This window comes from Haliotis rufescens, unplaced genomic scaffold, assembly GCF_023055435.1.
Source record: "Haliotis rufescens isolate VD_foot unplaced genomic scaffold, xgHalRufe1.0.p SCAF_4, whole genome shotgun sequence".
Taxonomy (NCBI): domain Eukaryota; kingdom Metazoa; phylum Mollusca; class Gastropoda; order Lepetellida; family Haliotidae; genus Haliotis; species Haliotis rufescens.
The window spans coordinates 38,253,481-38,276,809 of record NW_025964112.1 but is presented as its reverse complement, the minus strand read 5'-3'; the positions used below and the strand labels follow the sequence as shown (position 1 = coordinate 38,276,809).

At 38.0% G+C, this 23,329-nt stretch overlaps 1 protein-coding gene across 1 annotated transcript; it reads left to right on the top strand.

The window, feature by feature from the left end:
* Positions 1 to 683: 683 nt before the first annotated feature.
* Positions 684 to 22,884, top strand: LOC124134681 (proliferation-associated protein 2G4-like). Its single transcript, XM_046499658.2, has 13 exons — positions 684 to 836; positions 2,068 to 2,196; positions 3,418 to 3,523; positions 4,185 to 4,254; positions 6,623 to 6,715; positions 9,157 to 9,220; positions 10,057 to 10,135; positions 10,542 to 10,620; positions 10,866 to 10,944; positions 11,463 to 11,514; positions 16,872 to 16,966; positions 19,937 to 20,064; positions 21,674 to 22,884. Exons 1-13 carry the CDS (start codon positions 752 to 754, stop codon positions 21,779 to 21,781), a joined length of 1,167 nt encoding a protein of 388 aa, XP_046355614.1. The 5' UTR covers positions 684 to 751; the 3' UTR covers positions 21,782 to 22,884.
* Positions 22,885 to 23,329: the final 445 nt, after the last annotated feature.

The window sequence follows — 23,329 nt, the reverse complement described above, 5'->3', positions numbered from 1 at the left end:
CAGAAATGTCTGATTGGGAATTGTTTTACCGCAGCCCTGACAAAAACTATTTCGATACATGTATCAAACGATCAGTTCATGCGTACACTGAAGTTGACTGAAGCTTTATCCTACTCAAACATATATACCAGTCAAAAGTAACGTGTGCATCGTCAGAATGAAATACGAACATTAGCGACTTATTGTGTAACCACTGAGCTATAGTGAGTTTTTGTCATTAAATAATATATCACTTGACTAACTGGGTACCCGGGTCATATACTCATGACCCACCCGACCCGAGTACCCAAGCACAGGACCATGTAACAATAAAAAATTTTTAAAAAATCATAGACGAGGCCAGAGACCATATAATAAACCTATTATATGGTCTCTGACGAGGCCAAAGGCTGTGGGCCTCGTCTATGATTTGTTTGCGACTTTTTTTTATTTTTATTGTTACATGGTCCCGTGACCCAAGTTACCCGTCCCAGCCAAAGCACCCACACACCTACTCAAAACTCACACATATATTTATGAACATTAAATGGAACGCGTTAGTGGGAACAATCAGCATTTGAGTATCATTTACATTTCTTTTAGTAATTACAACTTTGAAGCAGACCAATGCACAATATTAAATCTTAAGCGAGAATTGCGCAGCTCATATTTGCCGCCACCTATTTCCCGTGAACCACGGCGACGAAATACTAGGCCCAAGTTTCCTTTCCCGCCGTCGCATAGGATTGTGGGTACCATGTGAAATAGCAAAATGGCGGACTCAGAAGAGGCAGAGTTAACTCCCGCAGAAGATATCGTCGTCACCAAATACAAAATGGGCGGCGATATGGTCAATGGTATGAAATTAACAGTTATTTCCATGGTGTACATTTCTACGGAATAAAGGAACCGTAAATATCGATTATAACTGTGAAATAGCCGTCAGTATTGTGCCCCTGCGAGACCATGTGGGAACCATGCTGCATGATGTCACAACCATGAGCAATTTTTTGTCCTTCCGAAACAATAATGTTTGGAATATTCTGCCAAGCGTCTCATTATTTCAGTTTGTATGTCATGTAAATGACTGCGGCACGTCTAACTGTTAATGTTTGTTATTTTGCCCTTTCTGGTTTACAAAGACCTCTGAGCTTGCCATGCCATATTGTTTGTTGCTACCAAGAAAGGCAACAATGTGATCAGCTGATGGTCCACGGGTGTAGCTCAAGTTTCAACACCAGTGAATGGAAAATAAATTTATTATTACCTACTGAATGCGATTAGATCGTTACAAATCTTTTAACATAAATATATGTTATTTTAGTGTAAAAAAGAGAGCCGAACAAAAAGCAACAGCTGCTTCTGAGCTTTGAGGGAAATAATGAATTTATTCAGGTGATGGAGTTTTGTGATGTTTTTCATCATCCCGATCTTGGTACATTTATGTTTGTCAGCATCAATTAAACATATTGACAGTCACAAAGTAGGTATGAAGGTTTTTTTCTTCTGAAGTAAATTTGAAACTGTCGACTTGGTCAATTCGTGTTCATTATATTACCATGATTACCTCAAAATTGATAAAATGTGCATGACATGTTATGAAGTAGCACCCTCCCATTGTTACACCTTCATTATGACCATGTTAAACTCCCAGCACAGGGAATGGTTTATTGCTGTAAGGAGCCTTGTAAACTTGTTTCAATGTTGACTGCAATATTTGAGGCTGTTTGATAATTGGCTAATGCTGGCATGTTTGGGCAAGTAGAATGAACAATGTATGATATATTTGAAAAGACAAATATATTCTCTTGTGTGCCTGTTTGGAAATTAGTTTGTGAAATAGTTGTCACTGACAAGTGATTGAATTATGACCTTGATGATTGTGTGACACTGTTCAGCTGTTTCCAAACAACATGAAAATTTTTCATGCTATTATCCTCTGGTTTGTTGGGAGAAGAATCTGTAACTTACTGTATGTCTTTCATCATGCCCATGAGATGGGGATATGGCTTTAATACTACAGATTGCAGCTAAAACATGCATATTTTTCTTTTGTCACAAATGTATGCTTCATTTGTATATTTTCAGAAATATTGAAGCAGGTGATCACCAAATGTGTCGCAGGGGCCTCTGTCCTGGAAATCTGCGAGCTTGGGGACAAACATCTTATCGAAGAAACAAGCAAGGTTTTCAAGAAGATGAAAGAAATGAAGAAAGGTTAATAATAAATTTTACCATGGATACAACACTGATAAACCAAGCACTACATTATTTTATAGGTTTAACGCCAACAGCGTTGGAAATTAGAATGAAAGGATCATCATAAGTAGTTAGAAAAAGTCAAATGTTAAACCTATTGCTAAAAATTGTAAATGAGACCAGTTTGCAGGGATTTTCCTAGGATTCTCAACTTAGTTGCATTCATTTCCATAATGTAAACCTATCATTAAGGTCACTTTCTTCATATTTGTTCTGTTGTCAGTAGGGGGCACGGGTGGCCCAGTCGTCTAAGGCGCCGCGATTCGCTGTGTAGAGTTGCGTCCCTTGGGCACGCCAGAAACCTATGATTGTGGGTTCGAATCCCGGTTCGCCACGATTATGTTTCTAGGTTTGTCAACACCATACCCGTGCTCGTGGGTTTCACCAAAGTGGTAAACGTCTGAGACCTGCATCACTTCGGGCTTTCCTCCCACATTAAGCTGACACGCCGTGATATAACTGGAATACTGTTAAAAGCGGCGTTAAGCCCAACTCACTCACTCACTCTGTTGTCAGTAGAGGTGGGAGATGGATCATCATTTTTGTACTACTCAATAGAGATACAAGTATTAATCGGTCGCTCACAAAGTAAAAATTAGTGATTCATGCATTGTTTCCTTTAATAACTGTTACAGTTTACACCAAACATAAATTAGTAGTGAAGCGGTAGAAATTGGCACTAGATCTAAAATCCTTGCCAAACTGCCCAATAGTTAAGGTATCATAGACTAGTAGAAAATTTGCACTTTTTAAGGGTTTTGCTACATGTCATTATAAGGACTAGTGGATGAAAACTTTTTTTTTTCTAACGCTCTAGTGAAAACTTCCCAAAAAATTAAATACTTGACACTGCCATCTGTAAATCATCTGTGTGCCAGGTGTTTGGCCATGCTGTCTGTAAAAGATGGCTCACGCGCCACAGGTAAGAGTATGCAAGTATTGTATACATGTTGGATCGTGAACAAGGTATTGGGATATTTAATGGATCACACAGTTGGTGTATCATCCCAGCTGTAACACAAATAGGTCAAATCCACTTGGCGTTGATTATTGGCCGCGATAAATTTTGTAGTTTGGGTAATGGGCTCAAACATGGCGAAGTTTGTCTTTTTCACAATGTGTGAATCAACTAGTACATCAAACATTAGTCATGAGAGTTGTGTTCACATTTCTTCACAGGTCTTGCTTTCCCAACTTGTGTTTCCGTCAACAACTGTATATGCCATTACTCCCCGCTGAAGTCTGAACCTGATGTCATTCTCAAGGATGGAGACCTAGTGAAGATGTAAGCAACTTGTTTGCCAAACTTTAGTACATGTGACAAGGAGTACTATTATGCATAACAAGTTCATTATTATGCGTACACACACACGAAACATTATGTAATTATAATAAAGAAGTTGTTTTCATAATAATACTCCTTGTCATGTTTTCATCCATCTTCTAAGTGCCTAGAAAAGCTCTAAAACTAATGTATGTGTAGTGTTTGACAAATGTTACTGCTCTTGAGGCAGTTAAACGTTACAATAAAGTAGGGATATGTGTGTGAAGTTGTAACTAAATCATTTTCTTGATTTAACATATTCAAATTTTTGGGTTAGAATTTGTCCCCAGCAGCCTATGCTGGTCGTTTTAAAGAGGCATCGAAATGGATCAGGTGGTCAGTCAGTCATGGATCATGCTGTCATTGATCGTTGTTTACAGTATCGTTCACAAGATTGTCTGGTGTCGTCTCAAAAATTTATGAGATGTGAAATGTTAACTCACTCACTCACTCTGGCCCTCAGTGTAGTCCATTAATAAATCCGAAGAACACCATTTCTACCATTGAATAGGCAGATTGTGTTTTCAGATGTTCGATAAGTATTCTAGTGCAGATGTTTGATCAGTATTCTGGTTAAAGTGTTATCATGTATTCAGTATCAGAGAGTTTGTTTCTGTTTCAGTGACCTCGGGGCTCAAATCGATGGCTTTATTGCAGTAGTAGCACACTCCCTGGTCATTGGTGCAAGTGCTGTAAGTAGACACCGTCTTGTGTGGTTGCTTCCTCCAAGTGAGATATTTCAAAATAATGATGTATGTTTCACAACAGCAAATTGACCTGTCCAAACTGCGATATGTGGCCTTTGATATGATACATCCATTACTCTATCAGGATACATAGCGATACAAACTTGAAAATGAACCTGTATCCTACAAATCAGCTGTTTGGATCATATTGGCCGTCATGTTACATTTGGACCGCTTCATGGTCGAGAGGTAGAGCAGAAGGTCGGGGGTTCAATCCCTGGTCGCGTCATACCAAAAGACATTAAAAGATGACACTTGTTACCCTGTCTGGCGCTCAGCATTCAGGGGCTAAAACAAGGACTGGTCGGCTCGTAGTCTGTATACTGTGTCTAGTGGGGTATTCATTTTAAATTGCGGCATGGTATCTCTGGGCTAGCACATGAAATCAGCATTGTGTGTACTAGTAGTACAAGCAGCACCACACCATGTAAGTGCAATCATTTTGAACGCGACATTAAATCCCATTTCACCAAACCTCACTTCACCTCCATGTTACATTTAACTGATAGATTCAGTACAGTTAACAATGAAGAAACGTCTGTTACCATTTTTTCACTCCTTTGAGATACAAGAGTTCATGGCCCCTGTGTTATATTGGTGTATCGAGATACATGTCGTGACCAGTGTGTTGAGATATGTATTGTGTCATAGCCGTCTGTATCATTACACCCCTAATGTTCAACATGAATTGTTGCTTACACTATCAATGGTTCAATTTTGCTTCCATTGGAACAGAACCAAACTACCAGAAAATGTAAACATTTATGTCTTGTTCAAGCTAGAAACTCTGAGGACTAGTGAAATATATGAACACACAATGCCATTTAGAAAGTGGTCAACTGTTATATTTGGGATAACACTTCATTAATAAAGTACAGATTCTCCTATTTTTTTTGGGTTGAGTATACAGAGGGGTACACAAAGTATGATCTAGACAACCAGTTGTCGGACTTCCTATTAATGTGGAAGCCTCCGTGGCTGAGTGGGTTGGATCGCAGACTTTGTGTGCTGGCGATTTGGTGTGGGTTCAAATCCCGGACGGCACTCAACCCCCCCAAAAGTATGAGAATCTGTACTTTACTTAGAAAGTGTTCTCCCAAATATAACCTTTGAAATATAGTTTTCACTAGTCCTCTTGAGTCTTAAGAAAATTATTTTCTGTTGGTGCACTGTGCACTCCTGAGAATTCCTGGTTCAAACTTTCAAACTCATTCATAGCCTAAATCGATGTCGCTCTCAGTTTTCCCTAATTATTTTTAATGTTATTTTTAGACATTGAGGAATTCCCCTAAAGTGGTTCTGTATGTCTCTGCTCGATTGACATCATAATCACGTGACATACTGACATTCATCGGGAAATGAACGACAGTCAGTCAACATCAACTCAATGTCCCGGTTGAAATAGATCTTCAGCAACCCAAGTATTTTGTTGTAAGAGGTGGCTAACAGGATCGGGTGGTCAGGCTTGCTGACTAGAATGATGCATGTCATCATATCTCAATTGTGCAGATGTCAACCACTGGATTGTCTGGTCCAGACTATTATTTACAAACTGCCATCATACAGCTGGACTATTGCTGATTGAGGCGTTAAAAAAACAAACAAAACAATGTCCTGAGTCCCCAAGAAAAACTCCCTAGTTTATGATACCATAATAAATTTGAAAATTTCAATAGTTTCAACAAATACACTGGTCCATTGGACTACTCTTGTAGTACTCAATCAATACCAGTAAGGTAGAAACAAGTTTGACCATAACAGAATGGTGGAATATCTGTTTCATGAAGGTCTGGCTGAACAAGTTATTTGTTGAACCCTGGACAGTGTTTGCAATTAAGAGTCTATTGGGGTCCTTGAGGTTTGGGGCGGTCGGGTAGCCTCATGGTTAAAGCGTTAGCTCATTATGCCAAAGACCCGGGATCGATTCCCAACATTGGTACAATGTGTCAAGCCCATTTCTGGTGTCCCCTGCCATGATATTGCTGAAATATTGCTAAAGGCGGCATAAAACCATACTCACCAGGGTTAGAAATTGGCACTAGTCCTATAGCCCTTGCCAAACTGCCTAAAGGTAAAGGTATCATAAGGACTAGTAGAAATTTGCCCTTTTTGAGGGTTTTGCTATATGTTATCATTATAAGGACTAGGGGACGAAAACTGTTAGTTTCTAACCCTGCTCACCCACTCACTCCTTGAGGTTTGCTCCCATAGTAATGACTCATGACCCTTCAATCTTTAACATCAGGTCTATGACAAGGGCCCCTTTTGTGCTTAATTTCGAACATTGCTGAACAAATGTTTCTTTTACCTTCAGGAGAATAAGGTGAAGGGGAAGAAAGCTGATGTGATGATGGCAGCGCACCTAGCCAGTGAGGCAGCACTCCGACTTGTGAAACCAGGCAATGAGGTACAATTTACATTGTTTGAAACACTTGATGAGTGGTCATGGTAAAAGCATAACGTTCAACAGGACAGCGGGATGGTTGTAGGTCCAGACATTTGCAGATCCAGAGAAGGAAATTAGTTATTGCTCATATGAGTATAATCATATTAGTCTTGTTTTGGAGTTTGCCATGTAGGTTTAATCTGGCCTTCCCAGTATGTAAACATTCTCACTTGCATAGACTTCTTCCTTCTTCCCACTAACTTGGCATGGCAAGTCAGCTGACTTGTCATGGATGCAAAGGTGGAATAACAATCTGAGTGATGTCTTCAGTGCTGATGTCCTTTACATCAGGGCTACCAATTTCCTCAGGACATGCAGAACAAATGTAACAAAATGAATAATTTCTTCAAAGGTTAGAGTATTTTCCAAAATGTAATCTGTACCCTGTATTGCGTACCCCAATATTGTGTTGACTTTATTAGATTTCCCCGAACCCATTCCTGCTGAATGAGTCTTGTGTGGGTTTGGTTTTTGACGTGGCTTCTAAATATTAATCTTGCATCTGTTGATCAAAGTAGGGAAGACCAACATAGTGGGCCTAGTGATTCAGAAAGGTTCAACCCTTTTGATCCTTTGTTACTCAACAAATACAGAGCTCCAGATAAGCTGCGTATCTGCGTGAAATACGCATCAGAAATGCAGAAATACGCAGTAAAATATAATCCCAGCTTATCAAATACGCAACGAACATTACAGATACGCTACAAAAATAAAACTTGTGCGTATCATCAAAATATTGTGAAGTAACCCTGCGTATTCGATTACCAAATCAGCAACTTATTTTGAATTATAAACGGGCATTCCGTCAACCTTGCCAAACTCCACGATGACAGTTACATCATGATCATTTGCTATCACACTTTCCTGGGGAGGTATCGTGGTATTTTTGAGTCCTATAAAGCACTCGAACCCACACGACACCAGTTTGCAGGGACTAGATGAAAAGAGTTTTTAAATATTTAACTTAAATACCCACATCTGTAAAAACTAGTGGGTAACAGAAATTTGAATACGCAGATTGAATTACTGATACCCAATGATTTTAAAATGCATGGGTAAAATACCCACAACACCAAAAGCTTATCTGGAGCTCTGAAATATAACCCTGTATATTCTGAATATGTGGGACCCGTGAAGTTTCCGTGGTAGAATAGGTCAACCCATGCTAGGTGACTATGCTTGTCGTCAGAGGAAACTAACGGGATCGGGTGGTCAGGCTCGCTGATTTGGTTGATTTGTGTTGATCGGTGCTCATGATATTAATCACCGGATTGTCTGGTCCAGACTCGATTATTTACAGACTGCTGTCATACATCTGGAATATTGCTGAGTGCGGCGTAAAACAACAAACAAACAAAAAAGCTAACATTTATTACAATAGCGATGTCTTGGTCAATGTGATGTGTATTTCACTAACAGCTCAATGAAAGACGAAGTGGTTTAATTTTTCCTTATTGCATAAAAACTTTCAAAAAATAACAATTTTGAACTAAATTTTTTCCAATTTGCCTGCCAGTGACACTTTTGAATCTTGGATAAATCCCTCCTGATGTTTGTTGTGTATATATGAATAGTACTGGACACAGTGGTATAGATGGTGTGCAAGACTAGACCCCTAGTTGACATACAACATAAGCTGTTGTAAGAAGTATTTGCAGGAATCTGGTAGTCAGACTTGGTGGCTTGGTTGATTGTGTCATTGTTCCCTGGAGAGTGGATTGTTGTTCATAAAGTCAGTCATACTCGGACACATACCGGCAACTGTCATATGGACGGGGGAAATTGCCCCAAATATACACAGAAGATATACCTGGAATAGTGACATGTCATTCTTGAGATTTGCTGCCGTATTATTTGAATCTAGTGACCCCTAAGTATTTAACTTCACATTTGAACCAGACTACATTAACCTACTTCAACAGCATTAGAAATTGGCACTGGTCCTATAGTCCTTTCAAATTGCCCTATAGTTTAGGTATCATAAGGGGTTGTAGAAATAGCCCCTTTTAAGGGATTTGGTATATGTTATCATTATAAGGACAAGTGGACTGAAAATGATACTTTCTGACAATGCTTCACCCACTAGGGGCGGTCGGGTAGCCTGGTGGTTAAAGCCTTCGTTCGTCACGCCGAAGACCCTGGTTTGATTCCCGACATGGGTACAATGTGTGAAGCCCATTTCTGGTGTCCCCCGCCGTGATATTGCTGGAATATTGCTAAATATTACTCTCACGTTTCACCCACTGCCCTCTCTCACTCAGACACATTTGTCTATAGAACTGTCTAGTATGGGGATTTATTGGAAATGAATATGGAACCCCACCACAAACAGTGCTAACGCTGCTGGTGTATAAACATATTTTATAGCAGGTCACTGACCAGGAATATATTTTTTTTCGCAGAACTACAATGTAACAGACAACATACAGAAAGTTGCTGAGTCCTTCAAATGCAAACCCATTGAAGGTGAGGTCTTTGATTTAAAACGATTAGAGTTCAAAGTAGCTTGTGAGCTGCAAGGCATCAGATTATGTACCAGGTGAAATGTTATGTAATAGCTTTGGTAATTGAAAATCTTGAAGCATCTGTGATGGCTTCATCATTCATTCATGAGGGAAAGAGAACTTGTAATTTCGAGTTACTAAATACATCTTCAATAATTAGTGTCTGCAGCTTATACAGAGATGACTTGTCATTTGAATGACCTCCATTATTCATGATAATGCACCTTTTTTTTTCAAAGAGTTACTTTAAAAATACTTGTAATTAGTAATTTAAAATTGTTACTGAGAAATGCAGAAGTAATGACTTGCCCAACAAACTGTAAACACGTTAGCTTTGTCCTTGCCGACTAATACAGAATCACTACTTCAAGTGTACTGTTTGCTAGAATACCCACTGGTTCTTATCGTGATTTATAATTATTGTCAGTTACGATTAAAAGGTGGGAAATAGATATGAACTTTGTCTTCGGATCTAGGCTAGTGCCGTCGGTCTACCAAAGGGTTCATTACATTTTTTAGTACTGTTTAGTATCTAGGCCTTAAAATTATGATAAACTGTAAAGTCAATGACTATATAGATGGCACCCTTCAATAGTTTCCAAACTAAACCTGGAATTTTTTTACCCTGATTGATATACATAAATTTAAATTATATAGTTAAGCTGTCATGCCAGGACAAATTAACTACAGGAATATGAAAGAAAGAGGTGTTCTTTGACTTCTTCTGAGTAGTATATATGGAACAAATCTGACTTATGTACCAATTCAGCTCTGGTTCTAATCTGTCTGTATTTGCAGGCATGTTGTCCCATCAACTCAAGAGACACGTTATTGATGGTGAAAAAGCTTTTATACAAAACCCAACAGAAGCCCAAAGGTGAGACAAATTGTAGCATTGTGAAACTTGTAGTCTCCAGTTAGAATGTGATCAGTAAATGCTTGTCTCAGAGACAGAACGAACCCTGATTATCCAGTGTATTCCAGGGAACTAATACATTTTTGGAGTCCAAGGCATGAACAATTGTAACATTATTGTCGTGCTGATTGAATTCAAAACAAAGATATGTTGGCTAATAAGTCCTTTGTATTTATAAAAGAATGGTATGGGGCGGGGAGGGGTGACAAAATCACTGTACAGTGTCCAAAATTTGGCATCAAGTCATGGATCCTGTCATGTTAACAGTTTATAGATTTGGGAATTCGTAGATTTTGAAGGATGACTCTAGGAACCGTCTTTATTTTGAACACAGTTGCAAGCTTTTATTGCGTCGTCTTATTTTCAGGAAAGAACATGAAAAGTGTGAATTTGAAGTCTATGAAGTGTATGCTATTGATGTCTTAATCAGCACAGGTGAAGGAAAGGTATGTTTTGGTTTTATCAGTATTACCTTTGTAGATTTGTTGTAGATGGGGTAATTTTCATGTGAAAAGGAAATTTTAGAAGCTTAGAAAAGAAATCTGATTCCTTCTTTGACACTTCAAACAATATGTATGATCCACAACAAATTACATTAAAAAGTATTTTCACAAGGTCTGCAATCCCAGTCATTTTTGTGTTGAGCGCACTTGAGATATGAAGAATGAATGACTTGCCTGCTTGTTAACAGGGCAGGGAATCCGACACAAGGACAACAGTTTATAAGAAGAAGGATATTGTTTATCAACTAAAGATGAAAGCATCAAGGCGTAAGTATTGAGAAATATATTAATAATTATCGGAAGCTGCAGTTCTATTTACCACACCTTTATGATGCTGTGATAATCCTACTCGCTCATTATCCGAAACTTTTCGGGTTCTTTTTGTAAGGAAACACAAATAAATTAATTTCGTTTTAATGGATTTTACGCCACAATTAATTAGAATTTCAACCAAAAATACAATCGGACAGGAGGCAAACTGATCATTTCATTCATGTACATGCCCCATGGTATTTGGTATCAAGCTAAGAAAGAAGGGAAACATTAAGGGAGCATGTGGGTACTTGGTGGGGAATTGTGGTGTGAGGTGAAAATCTAAGAATACATTGATGGCCACAACTGAACTATGAAATATGTATGTGATCTCTGAATGATGATAAACACAGACCTGTACTGATGACATTTGAAGACAAGTTACAATTCTGACAGAGATTATTCTGCCTTTGGCAGTGTACTGACTTTCATCTCTTGACTTTCATTGCTGTTAAGACTAACCTTTTTTCCAGAATTCCTCAGTGAAACTGACAAGAAGTTCGGCTTGATGCCCTTCACGCTAAGGTAAACAGTTCCTGAGGGTTTATCAGAGAAGTCGCTAAGTGTTTCATTTAATTTTTGGATCTCGTTTGTTTTAAATGTCGAAGGCAGCTTTAAGGCTCTCATGTGAGGATTTTATGAATTGAAATTAAAATATTTGATAAATCAATGTCCTCAAATCGGTCTGCCATACCCTGAACACAGACCTAATTTGAAAATCTTTTCAAACGGGATCGGGTGGTCAGGCTCGCTGACTTGGTTGAAACATGTCATCGATCCCACATTGCGAGGATAGATGCTCATGATATCAATCACTGGATTATCTGGTCCAGACAAGATTATTTACAGACAGCCGTCATATGCTGGAATATTGCTGAGTGCGGCATTAAACAACAAACAAAACCAAACAATGACATAATCTGAACAATAAATATACTACACCCTACAACCCTTGAGTCTAACTCGTACACTCAAGGATGCAGAAGTGGTGCATTCTGGCCACATGTATATACCAGGGGTCCGGAAAATTTAAAATCCCAATCGGACATTTGCATTTAGGCCACGCCCCCTTCAAATAGCGTATTTTAGTACGACTTTTCACACACATTACAAGTTTACGTATTCATAATATGATGAATTATGAATTGTTTCAATTTAAATTGTTTAATTCACCGGACAATTAATAACAAATAATATCATTTTAGATTTACATGGAAAACATACGTTTGTTTCTGTTATAATAACGATCTATTAACGTAGTGAACGGTCTAATTAATATTCATGAGTTATATTCATGAGTCTGCTCAAGTGTACGCGTTGTAACATTTGGATCGAGACTATTATCCCATATTTGGTTATCACGGGAAAAGGTTTTTTTTAAACTAAAGATTTTTTTAAAAACAAGACAGATAATTTAATCACAAATACTCAAATATCGTTGATAGCAATAGTTATTTGAATACTTTTTTCATCTGTACTTAATTATTGACCATAAAAAAATTGGATATCGATCGTCCGAGAAAGCAAAATGGCGGTCAATCAAGATTCAATATACGACTAGCTACTGAAAAAAATAAAATCTGCAAATCCTCATTGTGAAATGACTTACAAATTGATCGTCCAGACTTTGAGGGTTTGGCAGATCCGCTCGACTGATCTGCATCGGTCGACTGGCTGTCGTCACGCTTTCGCTTCTTGTCTGAGGTTACGTATCGTAGCATTGTGAGGATAATGAGGTACATCGATGATGCAAGGTATTAATGTACAGTTGTAAACACCTTTCACTCAAATTAACAAGATGTTCTCAGTAATTAATCCTCGATTAATCAGTGTCAACTCAGTTTATTGCCTATTACAGTGATTGACTGATTGGACTATCATGTAGGTACGATGTATTTACAGCAATCAAAACAAACAAAGCTTGTCAGTGTAGTTAATCTTCATTGTGTTGCAACTGCAGACAGAAACTGCTCAGTCCTAACTGTTGATCATGTCCGGTCAAAATTTAAGAATGTCCGGACAATACTTTTTAAAATGTCCGGTAAGCAATATTTTAAAACGGACATTTGAGATTCCCAATCGGACATGTCCGGCCCATATGACGGTTTCCAGACCCCTGGTATATACCATCAAGGAAGTAACTTAACCTGACTGAGAATGTCAGTCTGGGTTACTTCAACAATGACAAAGGAATTAAATACCAAAATGTCAAGTTTGTAAAGATTATGTAAAGCTTGGTTTAAACCCAAGTAACACTACTTAAATCTAAACTAATTCCAACACAACGAGCTTAACTTATCCCAGCCTACTTCTATTACAAATGTCATACTAACATATCTACTACTATCTCGATACTATACTAATACTTCTAACAATACTAATGTCCTAATAATAACAAAACTAATACACACAATGAATTAATAGCAGCATTGACATACAGAGCTACAGATAAGCAGCGAATTATACTCCCAAAAATATTCAAAACTTCCGTACAGAAACGTAAGCATAAAATTATAAAATACCACCCAGTGAAGCTTTTTCTGCATGTGTACAACGGAGCTAATTTACTTTCCGAGTCGGGCCTTTATTTAGGACTTTCATACAGTCGTATGCATACTGATTATGCAAAACAAGTGATGTAATCCACACAGCCATACCATGGTAATTTAGAGTTGCACGCCCTTCATTCGCTTATTACAGGTACCTTGTTTACCTTACTCGGTAAAGAAAATCAGCATCGATCAATCCTAATTAATGTGTCATAAAAGTTGAACAAAGAACAAACATTTTGCGTATGACATTGTAAGCGTGTGCCATTACGATCCATTACCGCGATAATATATTTTTAGTTTCGTCAAAAACATCACGGCCTCGTGTCAATCATCAAGCTAAAAAAATTACGAATGTATCCATGCGGCACCTGAAGCAAACCTATGGACCATAAGCAAACATTAATACATGCATAACCGAAAATAGATTATTTGTTATAAGGGAGAGAAACTGATTTGGTTTAGCAAACGGAAGTGTTAATCAACATGCTTCGCTGTCCCATTTGGCAATAAATACCTTTACGCAAAGACGTACTGTTTTGATTTACAATAACAGTGGCCATTTGATATGAAATCATTAACGGTCCAGTCACTGCGTCCATGAGTCCCACACATGTTACAAATATGAGTCTGAACGCACCTGCGTATGTTCAAGAGGCAGCTCTATACATAAACTTCCAGAGTTTCTGATGTATATACAATCATGTCACCAGAGCTCCAGATAAGCTGCGTATCTGCGTAAAATACGCATCAGAAATATGCAGTAAAATCAAATCCAAGCGTATCAAATACACAACGAACATTACAGATAGGCTACAAAAATAAATTTTTTGTGTATCATCAAAATATTGTGTAGTAACCCTGCATGTTTGATTAGCAACTTATTTTGAAATTATAAACAGGCATTCCGTCAACCTTGCCAAACTCCACGATCGACAGTTACATCATGATCATTTGCCATCACACTTTCTTGTGGAAGTATCGTGGTATTTTGAGTCCTATAAAGCTCTCGAACCCACCCGACACCAGTTTGCAGGGACTAGATGAGCAGTGTTTTTAAATATTTAACTTAAATACCCACTTGTGTAAAAACTAGTGGGTAACAGAAATTTGAATACCCAGATAGAAAAATGATACCCAATGATTTTAAAATGCATGGGTAAAATACCCACAACACCAAAAGCTTGTCTGGAGCTCTGTGTCACTACTTTTACAGTCCATCAGAGGACACTTGAATTACTTCCTCTGTATAGTGATTGGGTGATCTTCACACCCAGGTGATGGTTTCCCAACGGATGTCTGTGTCCATCCTACGTTAGCATACTCTCGCAGAGGTATGCTGTGTGACACTCACTCACATGGAGATTCTTCTCTGCTACACAGTTTCAGAGAAACTTCCTTCCTCCTTACGTTATTACAAGGATGACTGGCTAGTTCCGGGACACTACAATATAATATCAGCAACTGCAGTCACTTAGGTACTTAGTCAGTTGGCCAAGGGAGGAAAAGAGGCTTATTTAAGATTTTCGTTCTCACTATTTTCTGTATACAGTGATCCCTCACTACAACGCTACCTTCGGGGTCCAAATAATTGATGAGCGATAGAGACGATCAGCGGTTTAACCGAGGTGGAGTCGTAGGGGGCAGATGACAAACCAAAACATATAAATCTAGATGAACAATGAACACCTTTTTATAACCTAACATTATTAAATTGCGTACTTCAGTTCGGGTTCATTTAACTGTTATTCTAATTCTCAGTGAAAACATTGATAAAAATCATGTTGTTTTTAACTGTGTATCGAAATCTGCTTGAACCATTGTGCTATCCTATACAGAAAACAAAATAAGAATATATCAGCTAGGGGCTGAGATATTGTATACAATGTTACCCCACCCCCCAAAAACCAATTTTGACGAAAATTGCTTATTGAGATATGGTGATAGATTATGTTGATGTAGTGGATGAGTGGGATAATTGCAACAATGCTTAAAAATACCAAAATAGTAAAATCATAAAGAAAAATGATGTTTCACGTTTTTCTATGGACATCTTTGGTGGCCATCTTGAATTTCAAGATGGCCACCACTTTGACCTAGTATCAGTATCCGGAACAGTTCTTCAACATGGTCATGTAATATATCATATGAAAGCTTTTTACATTATCTTTTCAATGATGTATGTAATTCACCGACTCCTGTGGTAAATTGATCCCTAACAACAAAACAAATGATATATTGAAAGCTAGCACAATGGTTCAGGCAGATTTCGATACAGTTATAGTGGTTTTATTGTCACATTTCAGTGGAATTAGTGTTTTAACTACTAACAAGATTTGAAAATGAAGTTTTAAAAAACCATGATTTTGATCAATGTTTTCACTGAGAATTAAAATAACAGTTAAATGAAACAAAATGTTTGCCAAATTCATATAAACGAACATATTACCTGTAATCAAAGACATAATTTGGATAGTTTAATGACTTGTTAAAAATGTTAATAAATTTTGTCAATTTTGATCCCTGAAAATTCATGCACACACTTGCAAGCTTGCTACCAAATAAAAATTGTGTACAGATACCTCCTTTATGCAATAGAAAGGTTTCAGCTATACAGGAAAATGTGGGAACAAAAATCTTTTTTTTCCACCCCTGGTCAACTGACTAATGTGTCAGTAGCTTACAATACATACAGCAATGCATCAATACTCTGATTTATATTTCAGTGAGTGGAACTGTTTACACTTGAATCATTTGTTGTTGTTTTGGGTTGTTTTTATAAGTGGCTACTCGTTATTAAATCAATATATGCATATAATTACATCTAGAAACAATACATAACTTATAAAATTCTATCCTCAATATACACAATCCTACATGAATCAAATAAGTGGAAAAACTTACGCCAACCAGAGTGAAAAACTTCCACAATGTCAGTTCATGCCTTGTCAGAACAGTATGCTGATTCTGGTTGACTCTGCAAGTTATTACCCTGCCCTGCTATTTAAACTGGCCCCCATTACTCAAGCTACCCCTGACCCCCCTATTGTTATACCAATTAACTCCCAAGCTATCAGCTTCCCCAGTCATGCTTCCCTGAATCTAACCTGTTCCCATGGTATTACCTGACAGTATCTAACAACAAACCCCAAGCTTAATTTTCTAATTTAACCATACCATAATACCTCTATCTGAAGTACAAACATTTAGTTAATATACACAAATATCTGTGATCTTGACAACTCCTATAGCTGGAATCTTGCTAACTGTTGCCTAGAACAATACAAGTAGGTTCAATTATTCAAGGTTTGAAACGTAACTTCATCTTTTCAGGTTATTTGAAGATGAGAAGAAAGCCAAGATGGGTATTGTCGAGTGTGTGAAGCACGACCTCATGCAGCCGTTCAGTGTGCTGTACGAGAGGGAAGGTGAGGGGAGACAAATATTGCATTGGCAGTTTTGCCTGCCAGTACAACATACCATGGGTGAAACTATACAGAAAGGTCATGATTTACATCAAATCTCATGGAAACTTCTCGACCATAAATATTTAAGAGCAGGTTCACACGGAAAAGCGAGCTCTGGACACATGTTCACAGTGGCTATTTATAGTAGTGGCTTGAAGCGCTAATTGCAACACATTTTGGAATATTTCACTGACTAAAACACAAAGGGGTCTTTTAATGACACATCACTAATGTGTTTTGGCAAGTGTATTGATTTGTATTGATACAGAAAAAGATATATCATGTATCAACGTATGAAAACAAGACGCACCCCAACAATGTACTCAAGTTAGTTATGGCATTTTTTCATAAAAAGTTGATTTTTCTCAACATCTCATTCACTCTTACCTGTGAAGATCATAGATAAAATAGTTCTTCAGCAACATCAGCTTGTCGTAAGAGGCGACTAACAGGATCGGCTGGTTGGGCTCTCTGACTTAGTTGATACAAGTCATTGTATCCCAATTGAGTGGATCGATGCTCATGATGTCAATCACTGGATTGTCTGGTCCAGACTCGATTATTTACAGACCGCCATCATTCAGCTGGAATATTGCTGAATCCGCTGTTAAACAACAAACAAACAACCCCGTGAAACCACACTTTTTTACCCTACTGATTACTCCAAAGCTTCTATTTGGATTCACATCTCTGCAATAAACAGGGGCACAGGTGGCCCAGTCATCTAAGGTGCTGCAATTCGCTGTGCACGCTAGAAATATGTGATTGTGGGTTCGAATTCCGGTTCATCCCAATTGTGTTTCCTGGTGTTTCTGAGCACCATACCCATGCTTGTGGTGGTAAACGTCTTAAACCTGCACCACTTCGAGCTTTTGTCCCAGATTAAGCTGACACGCTGTAATATAACTGGAATTCTGTTAAAAGTGGTGTTAAACCTCACTCACTCACTGCAATAAACATTGGAAACTGTGCAGGAAGTTACATAGTACCATGGTCTGAAGAAACTTGCTACACTCTGAATGATGAAAAACACAGACCTGTACTGACTTATCTGTGAAGTTTCTATGATTCTGACAGAGTGTTTGCTTTTGTTCTATGAAAATCATGTCGTGTAAATTAAGATCCGTTCTCATGAATACTTGGTGAGTAGCTGTCACCAATTTTATCTATTCTGAATTGTACCTGAAGTTTTCTATCATTTGGAATTTGGTTATGCCCTACCACGGTGCGCACAGGCTTGAAAATAAACATGACATGAAACGACCTTGAATTACACATTAAGGCCACATACTTTTTCGTTTCATGGGCCTACCGCCCCTACTGATATGCAGCCGGTCTAAAATATATTCAACATAAAAAAATATTTATTTTTACTTTGTCTCCCGCTAGTAATATAGAGCCTTTATGTAAATTCCATGTCTACTAACAGTGATCCAGAGACCACCAGCAGTATCAACTCCATGGCAGAATGACTTAATACATAAATGATCTTATTTTGACTGACCCTGTTTGGAAAGGCTGGAATAAATCTGTGAAACATAAAATTAAATAAGCGTGGCCTAACTGCACATCAATTTTTTGGAGGGGTTCTATTCATGTTTACAAAAGTGCATACGGGCATGTGAACGACCACGAATGTATTCAATAGTGCTTCATGATCAAAAGAAATTAGCTGTTTTTGCATATCTCATTTGCATGATTGTTAACTTATGAGTGTTCTGTATGACTGTGATCCAGAACTAGTTACTTTCCTTCATATTACGTCACACTATTTATTTGTCTTGAATTTGACTAAAAGTGACTTGAAAATGCCTTGAAAAGCCTTTGAATTTGTGTAGGACAAACCTGTACCAACCCTGCATACCCTATGTAACACCATGCTCATTCACCCTCTCTATTTAAAGTATTATCACACTTAATTAATTAACTAAAGTAAACAATAATGCGAATCTTTCACTAGCCTGTATAACGACATCCCAAGACAGCCCAAAATTCTACTTGTGCTCTTGAGACCTTTGACTAGGGCTAGTTCAAATTTCTATTCAAGTTGGGTTGAGGTTTCATTTGAGCCGATGGAAAAGCAGCTCGCCTATCACCATTGGAATCTAAACAAGAAGTTGCATAGTATCATGGTCTGAAGAAACTTGCTTCACTCTGAATGATGAGAAACACAGACCTGTACTGAATTATCTGTGAAGTTTCAAGTATGATGCTGACAGAGTGTTTGCTTTTGTTTTCTAAAACCAATTTATAAATTCTGAGTTGTTACTGAAGTTATTAATAATTTGGAAATTGGTTATGCCCTACCCTAAGTAACAACATGCTGTCTGTTGGTTTACTTGGTCTGATAATTTACAGGCTGCAGTGATTTAGCTAAAATTACAAAGTGTGTGTGCTAGCCTATTTTCCACAATTCTGGTTGGCTGTCGTGAAATACAAATTGAATGTCATTTTTGTGCAGTAAAGACTCACGATATGGAACTTCTTACTCAAAATGGATTTCTTGTGACTTTGAGTGCACCAACTTGCAATATTTGAAACAATGTCTAAATAATAATCTTCCTACATAATATCATTTATACAAACTGTTCCAGAGAGATTATTTCATTGTGGCAAGAGCTAATAGTATCATACAGTGCAGTCATGATATCCTCCGAAAAGCCTTGTTTCGTCGCTCGGCCAAACCTCATTCATTCATATCAATCTGGGGTAAAAACATGATAATTTTAGGCTACAGAATTTTAGGCAATATGTGACAGTTATTCTTCGATAAATGCACACAAAAATGAAAAACAATTCTTAAGTAACATGTTGACTACATACAACAACATGCACCCTATGTGGATTCCTGGTTAAGATAGGTCCAGAGCAACCTAGATTTGTTTCAATATCTGAAGGATACTAGATAAAGTGGTATAATTTTTGTTCCAGGTGAATCGGTAGCCCAGTTCAAGTTCACAGTGATTTTGATGCCAAACGGACCATTGAAGATCACAGGTTTCCCGCTTGATACTGATGCATATGAGACAGAATACAGCATTGAAGATGAAGAGCTCAAGGTAGGGTCAATAAAGTTTTTAATGTGCTCGCTCAAGTATCTGCCTACAATGCAATACCTCCTACCCTTTTGGGAAACAGAGTGGCTTGATTTTCTAAGTGAGCCTGATGGGACGTTGGACATGACATCAACCGCCGGGTTGTCTGTCCCAGACTCTGTTTACTGGTCATGGTGATATAGCTGGAATATTGCTAAATACAGCAGTACCTCATTCTCTACTTAATAGCTGACTGATACAAGCAATTGGTTGTGACTCTTGTGTGCCAATAGGCATGGATGGTTGCTCTTGCTTTGTCATTGTTTGGATGATCTACACTTACAGGCCAGCACGGTATGGCTGAAGTATTGTTAAAGCAAAACAATATTAATTTACATTTAAACCTGTGAAGATCTGGATTAGAATAGATCTTTTGCAACCCATGCTTGTAAGAGGCGACTAACAGGATCGGGTGGTCAGGCTCACTGACTTGTTTGATACATTTCATCGTATCCCTATTGGGTAGATCGATGCTCATGATGTCAATCACTGGATTGTCTGATCCAGACTGGATTATTTACGGACCTCTGTCATATTGCTGAAATATTGCTGAGCGCTGCATTAAACAACAAATAAACATTTTCTTGTCACAGGAACATGGTATATTATCAGGATATAGGAATGGGTGCTTTCTGTCCATCTGTTACGATATTTTTCTGGGTCATACCTTAGATTGTGCAGTATTTTATCAAACTTGACACAGGTGTCAGAATAGCCTCATGCACTAGTGAGTTTAGCATTTTAAGAATAAGTAAGTAATAAAATTTATAGTAGGACTAGTTCAAAAGAGGTTAGGATTTGTTTTCTAGAGCATTACCCAAAGACTTTTTCAATACTCCTTGATCAGACTTGGCACTGGTGCCATTTGCCATTTTGGACTTTTAACATATATTTTGGATTTTTCTTCTTCTTCATGACAACAAATTCCAATCAATGAACATACTGAACCATTTGTATTTCCTCACTAATCAGTCAAGCGGTAGACGGCTTACTTTTAAGTATCTTGCCATTTTTTACTAGTATTTTTCTAATTCCATTAAAACAGATGAAAAACCCTCGAGTATCCAATGATAACCACTGTTCCTTGTGTGACAGCTAAATGTACCAGTTGGCTGGCAGCGCAAGTGTGTGGTTAGTGGTCAGGGGCATATGTACACAACATACCATTGATGGAGATATTAGTACTTCATGGGGGGCACAGGTGGCCCAGGTGGCCCAGTCGTCCAAGGTGCCGCGATTCGCTGTGCAGAGTTGCGTCCCTTTGGCATACCAGAAACCCATGATTGTGGGTTTTAATCCCATTTTGCCTCGGATATGTTTCTCAGTTTGTCAGCACAATACCTGTGCTCGTGTTGTTGTTTTTCTGAAGTGGTGAATGTCTGAGACCTGCATCACTTCGGCCTTTCCTCCCACATTAAGCTGACACGCCGTGATACAGCTGGAATACTGTTAAAAGCGGCGTTAAACCCCACTCGCTCACTGGTACTTCATGCTTGTTTGGAAATGGTGAAGCCACAATCACTTTCATGTTGGAGTCCGATTTAATACATCAGTATCCTATGACTTGTTCCAGACTCTGCTCGCAGCATCCGCATCCAGGAAAAGTGCTAAGCGAAAGAAGAAGAAGGTTGAGAAGGCGATCGCAGAAAACATGGAGACACCCCCAGCACCAGCTGACTGAGCGAGTCCTGTGACCTTTGACATTGTAGCCACAATACCGGAATACATTGCAACCTAGATGTTGCTTAATGCTCAAGGCTGGGTCAGCCGAGGGTTAGCAGATCATCAAATTGGACGTCAAAGTTGAATATCTTTTCTATGGAGTGGGGGTTTCTTGTCTACATATGTAATGAATGGTGAAGCTTTTCAAAGATGGATTTAATATTTCATTCAGAGACATGTAGAAATTTTGTGAAGATTTTGAAAATATAAGGGCTTCTGCTAAATTCTGAAATAAAATGTCTTTTGTTTGAACCATTAGCTGCGCCTTTGAGAAGCAAATCCTTTGATTTGTGAAGGGAATGCCACATGGTACTGGTGGATGGTATAAGATATATCAAATAGTTTGCAAATATGATTGTCAGTCCTGTAAAGTTCTTTGTACAGTTCTCTTGAAGGTTTAACTTGTTATATACCCATGTGAACGTGTTTAGGTATATCTGTTATTTCTCACAACACCAAATTGTACATTGAAGATGGGGCCATGCTGTACACTGGAATTCATTGTATCGTATTCTTCCTCACCCCTTCCTACTATTGTACTTAAAGTCATTTGGATAGATTTGTTAAAGGCAATTGTTGTATTATTCAGGACACCATTGTTAGTGTGGTTACAAATCGAATTGTGATGAAATAGGCTGATGTTCATGCATAAGTGGGTTGATGTTAAAAATTAAAATGGGCCACCAATTCTCCAACTGATGTTTACTACTTTTTATTTTAAGTATAAAAAAGTGGAATATTATTCCAAATATTTACTGTCACTTGCAAATAAAAGATGACTGGGAAACTTTAACATGATCTATCCTTAAGTTAAAGTTAAAGTATTTGTAAATATATCCATAGCCAATGTGTTTCAAGGACTTGTGTAGAATTCAGAATGACAGCTTGAAAGTGCTATTTATTGTTAACCATCCAAACGTTTTGATTAAAGCAAGTGCCCCTCCAAATTTTTTACCCTTTTGTTGGAGAACTTGATTTTGAGAAAAAAAATAAAAACCCAACCAAACAAAAAAACATTGCACTTGTTCTTCCTTCAACGGCAATAAATGGCTTCTGAAGTTACCTATTTTGGCACTCTTTGTTGCACTGTTTCACACATAGCTGCCAAATAACAATTTGTATTTTGTTACGATCTTGTCGGGACACCAAGCCTGGTGATATGAATCATCTACAGTACAAGACAGCCATGTGATACCGAAACTGTTGATATTTTTATTGCTTAGTTTCTGCTTCAACTACAGAAAGTTGCAATAATATGAGTGAAGTGTCTCGATTGGACAGATGCAATACTATAAATAGACTTCATACCAGTCAATAAACACAACACATTTACAATGGATCGTTATATTGAGGAAGTAGGTACCTGTAGTTCAGGGTTTTATCAATAGTTCAATTAAAATCTTCCTGGTACAGCTTACCTCAGATGCATATTATCTGGCACAAAATTACTTTCACCAACTGATAATGTCTTGGCAGCCTAAAATGTTACTTTTTGCGCATGAAAATG

Excerpts from the sequence above, each read along its gene's own strand:
- LOC124134681 (XM_046499658.2), top strand. The coding sequence starts at position 752 with ATGGCGGACTCAGAAGAGGCAGAGTTAACTCCCGCAGAAGATATCGTC. Across the intron at positions 16,967-19,936 it reads TGTGCTGTACGAGAGGGAAG|GTGAATCGGTAGCCCAGTTC; the intron begins GTGAGGGGAGAC and ends TTTTTGTTCCAG. Across the intron at positions 20,065-21,673 it reads TTGAAGATGAAGAGCTCAAG|ACTCTGCTCGCAGCATCCGC; the intron begins GTAGGGTCAATA and ends GACTTGTTCCAG.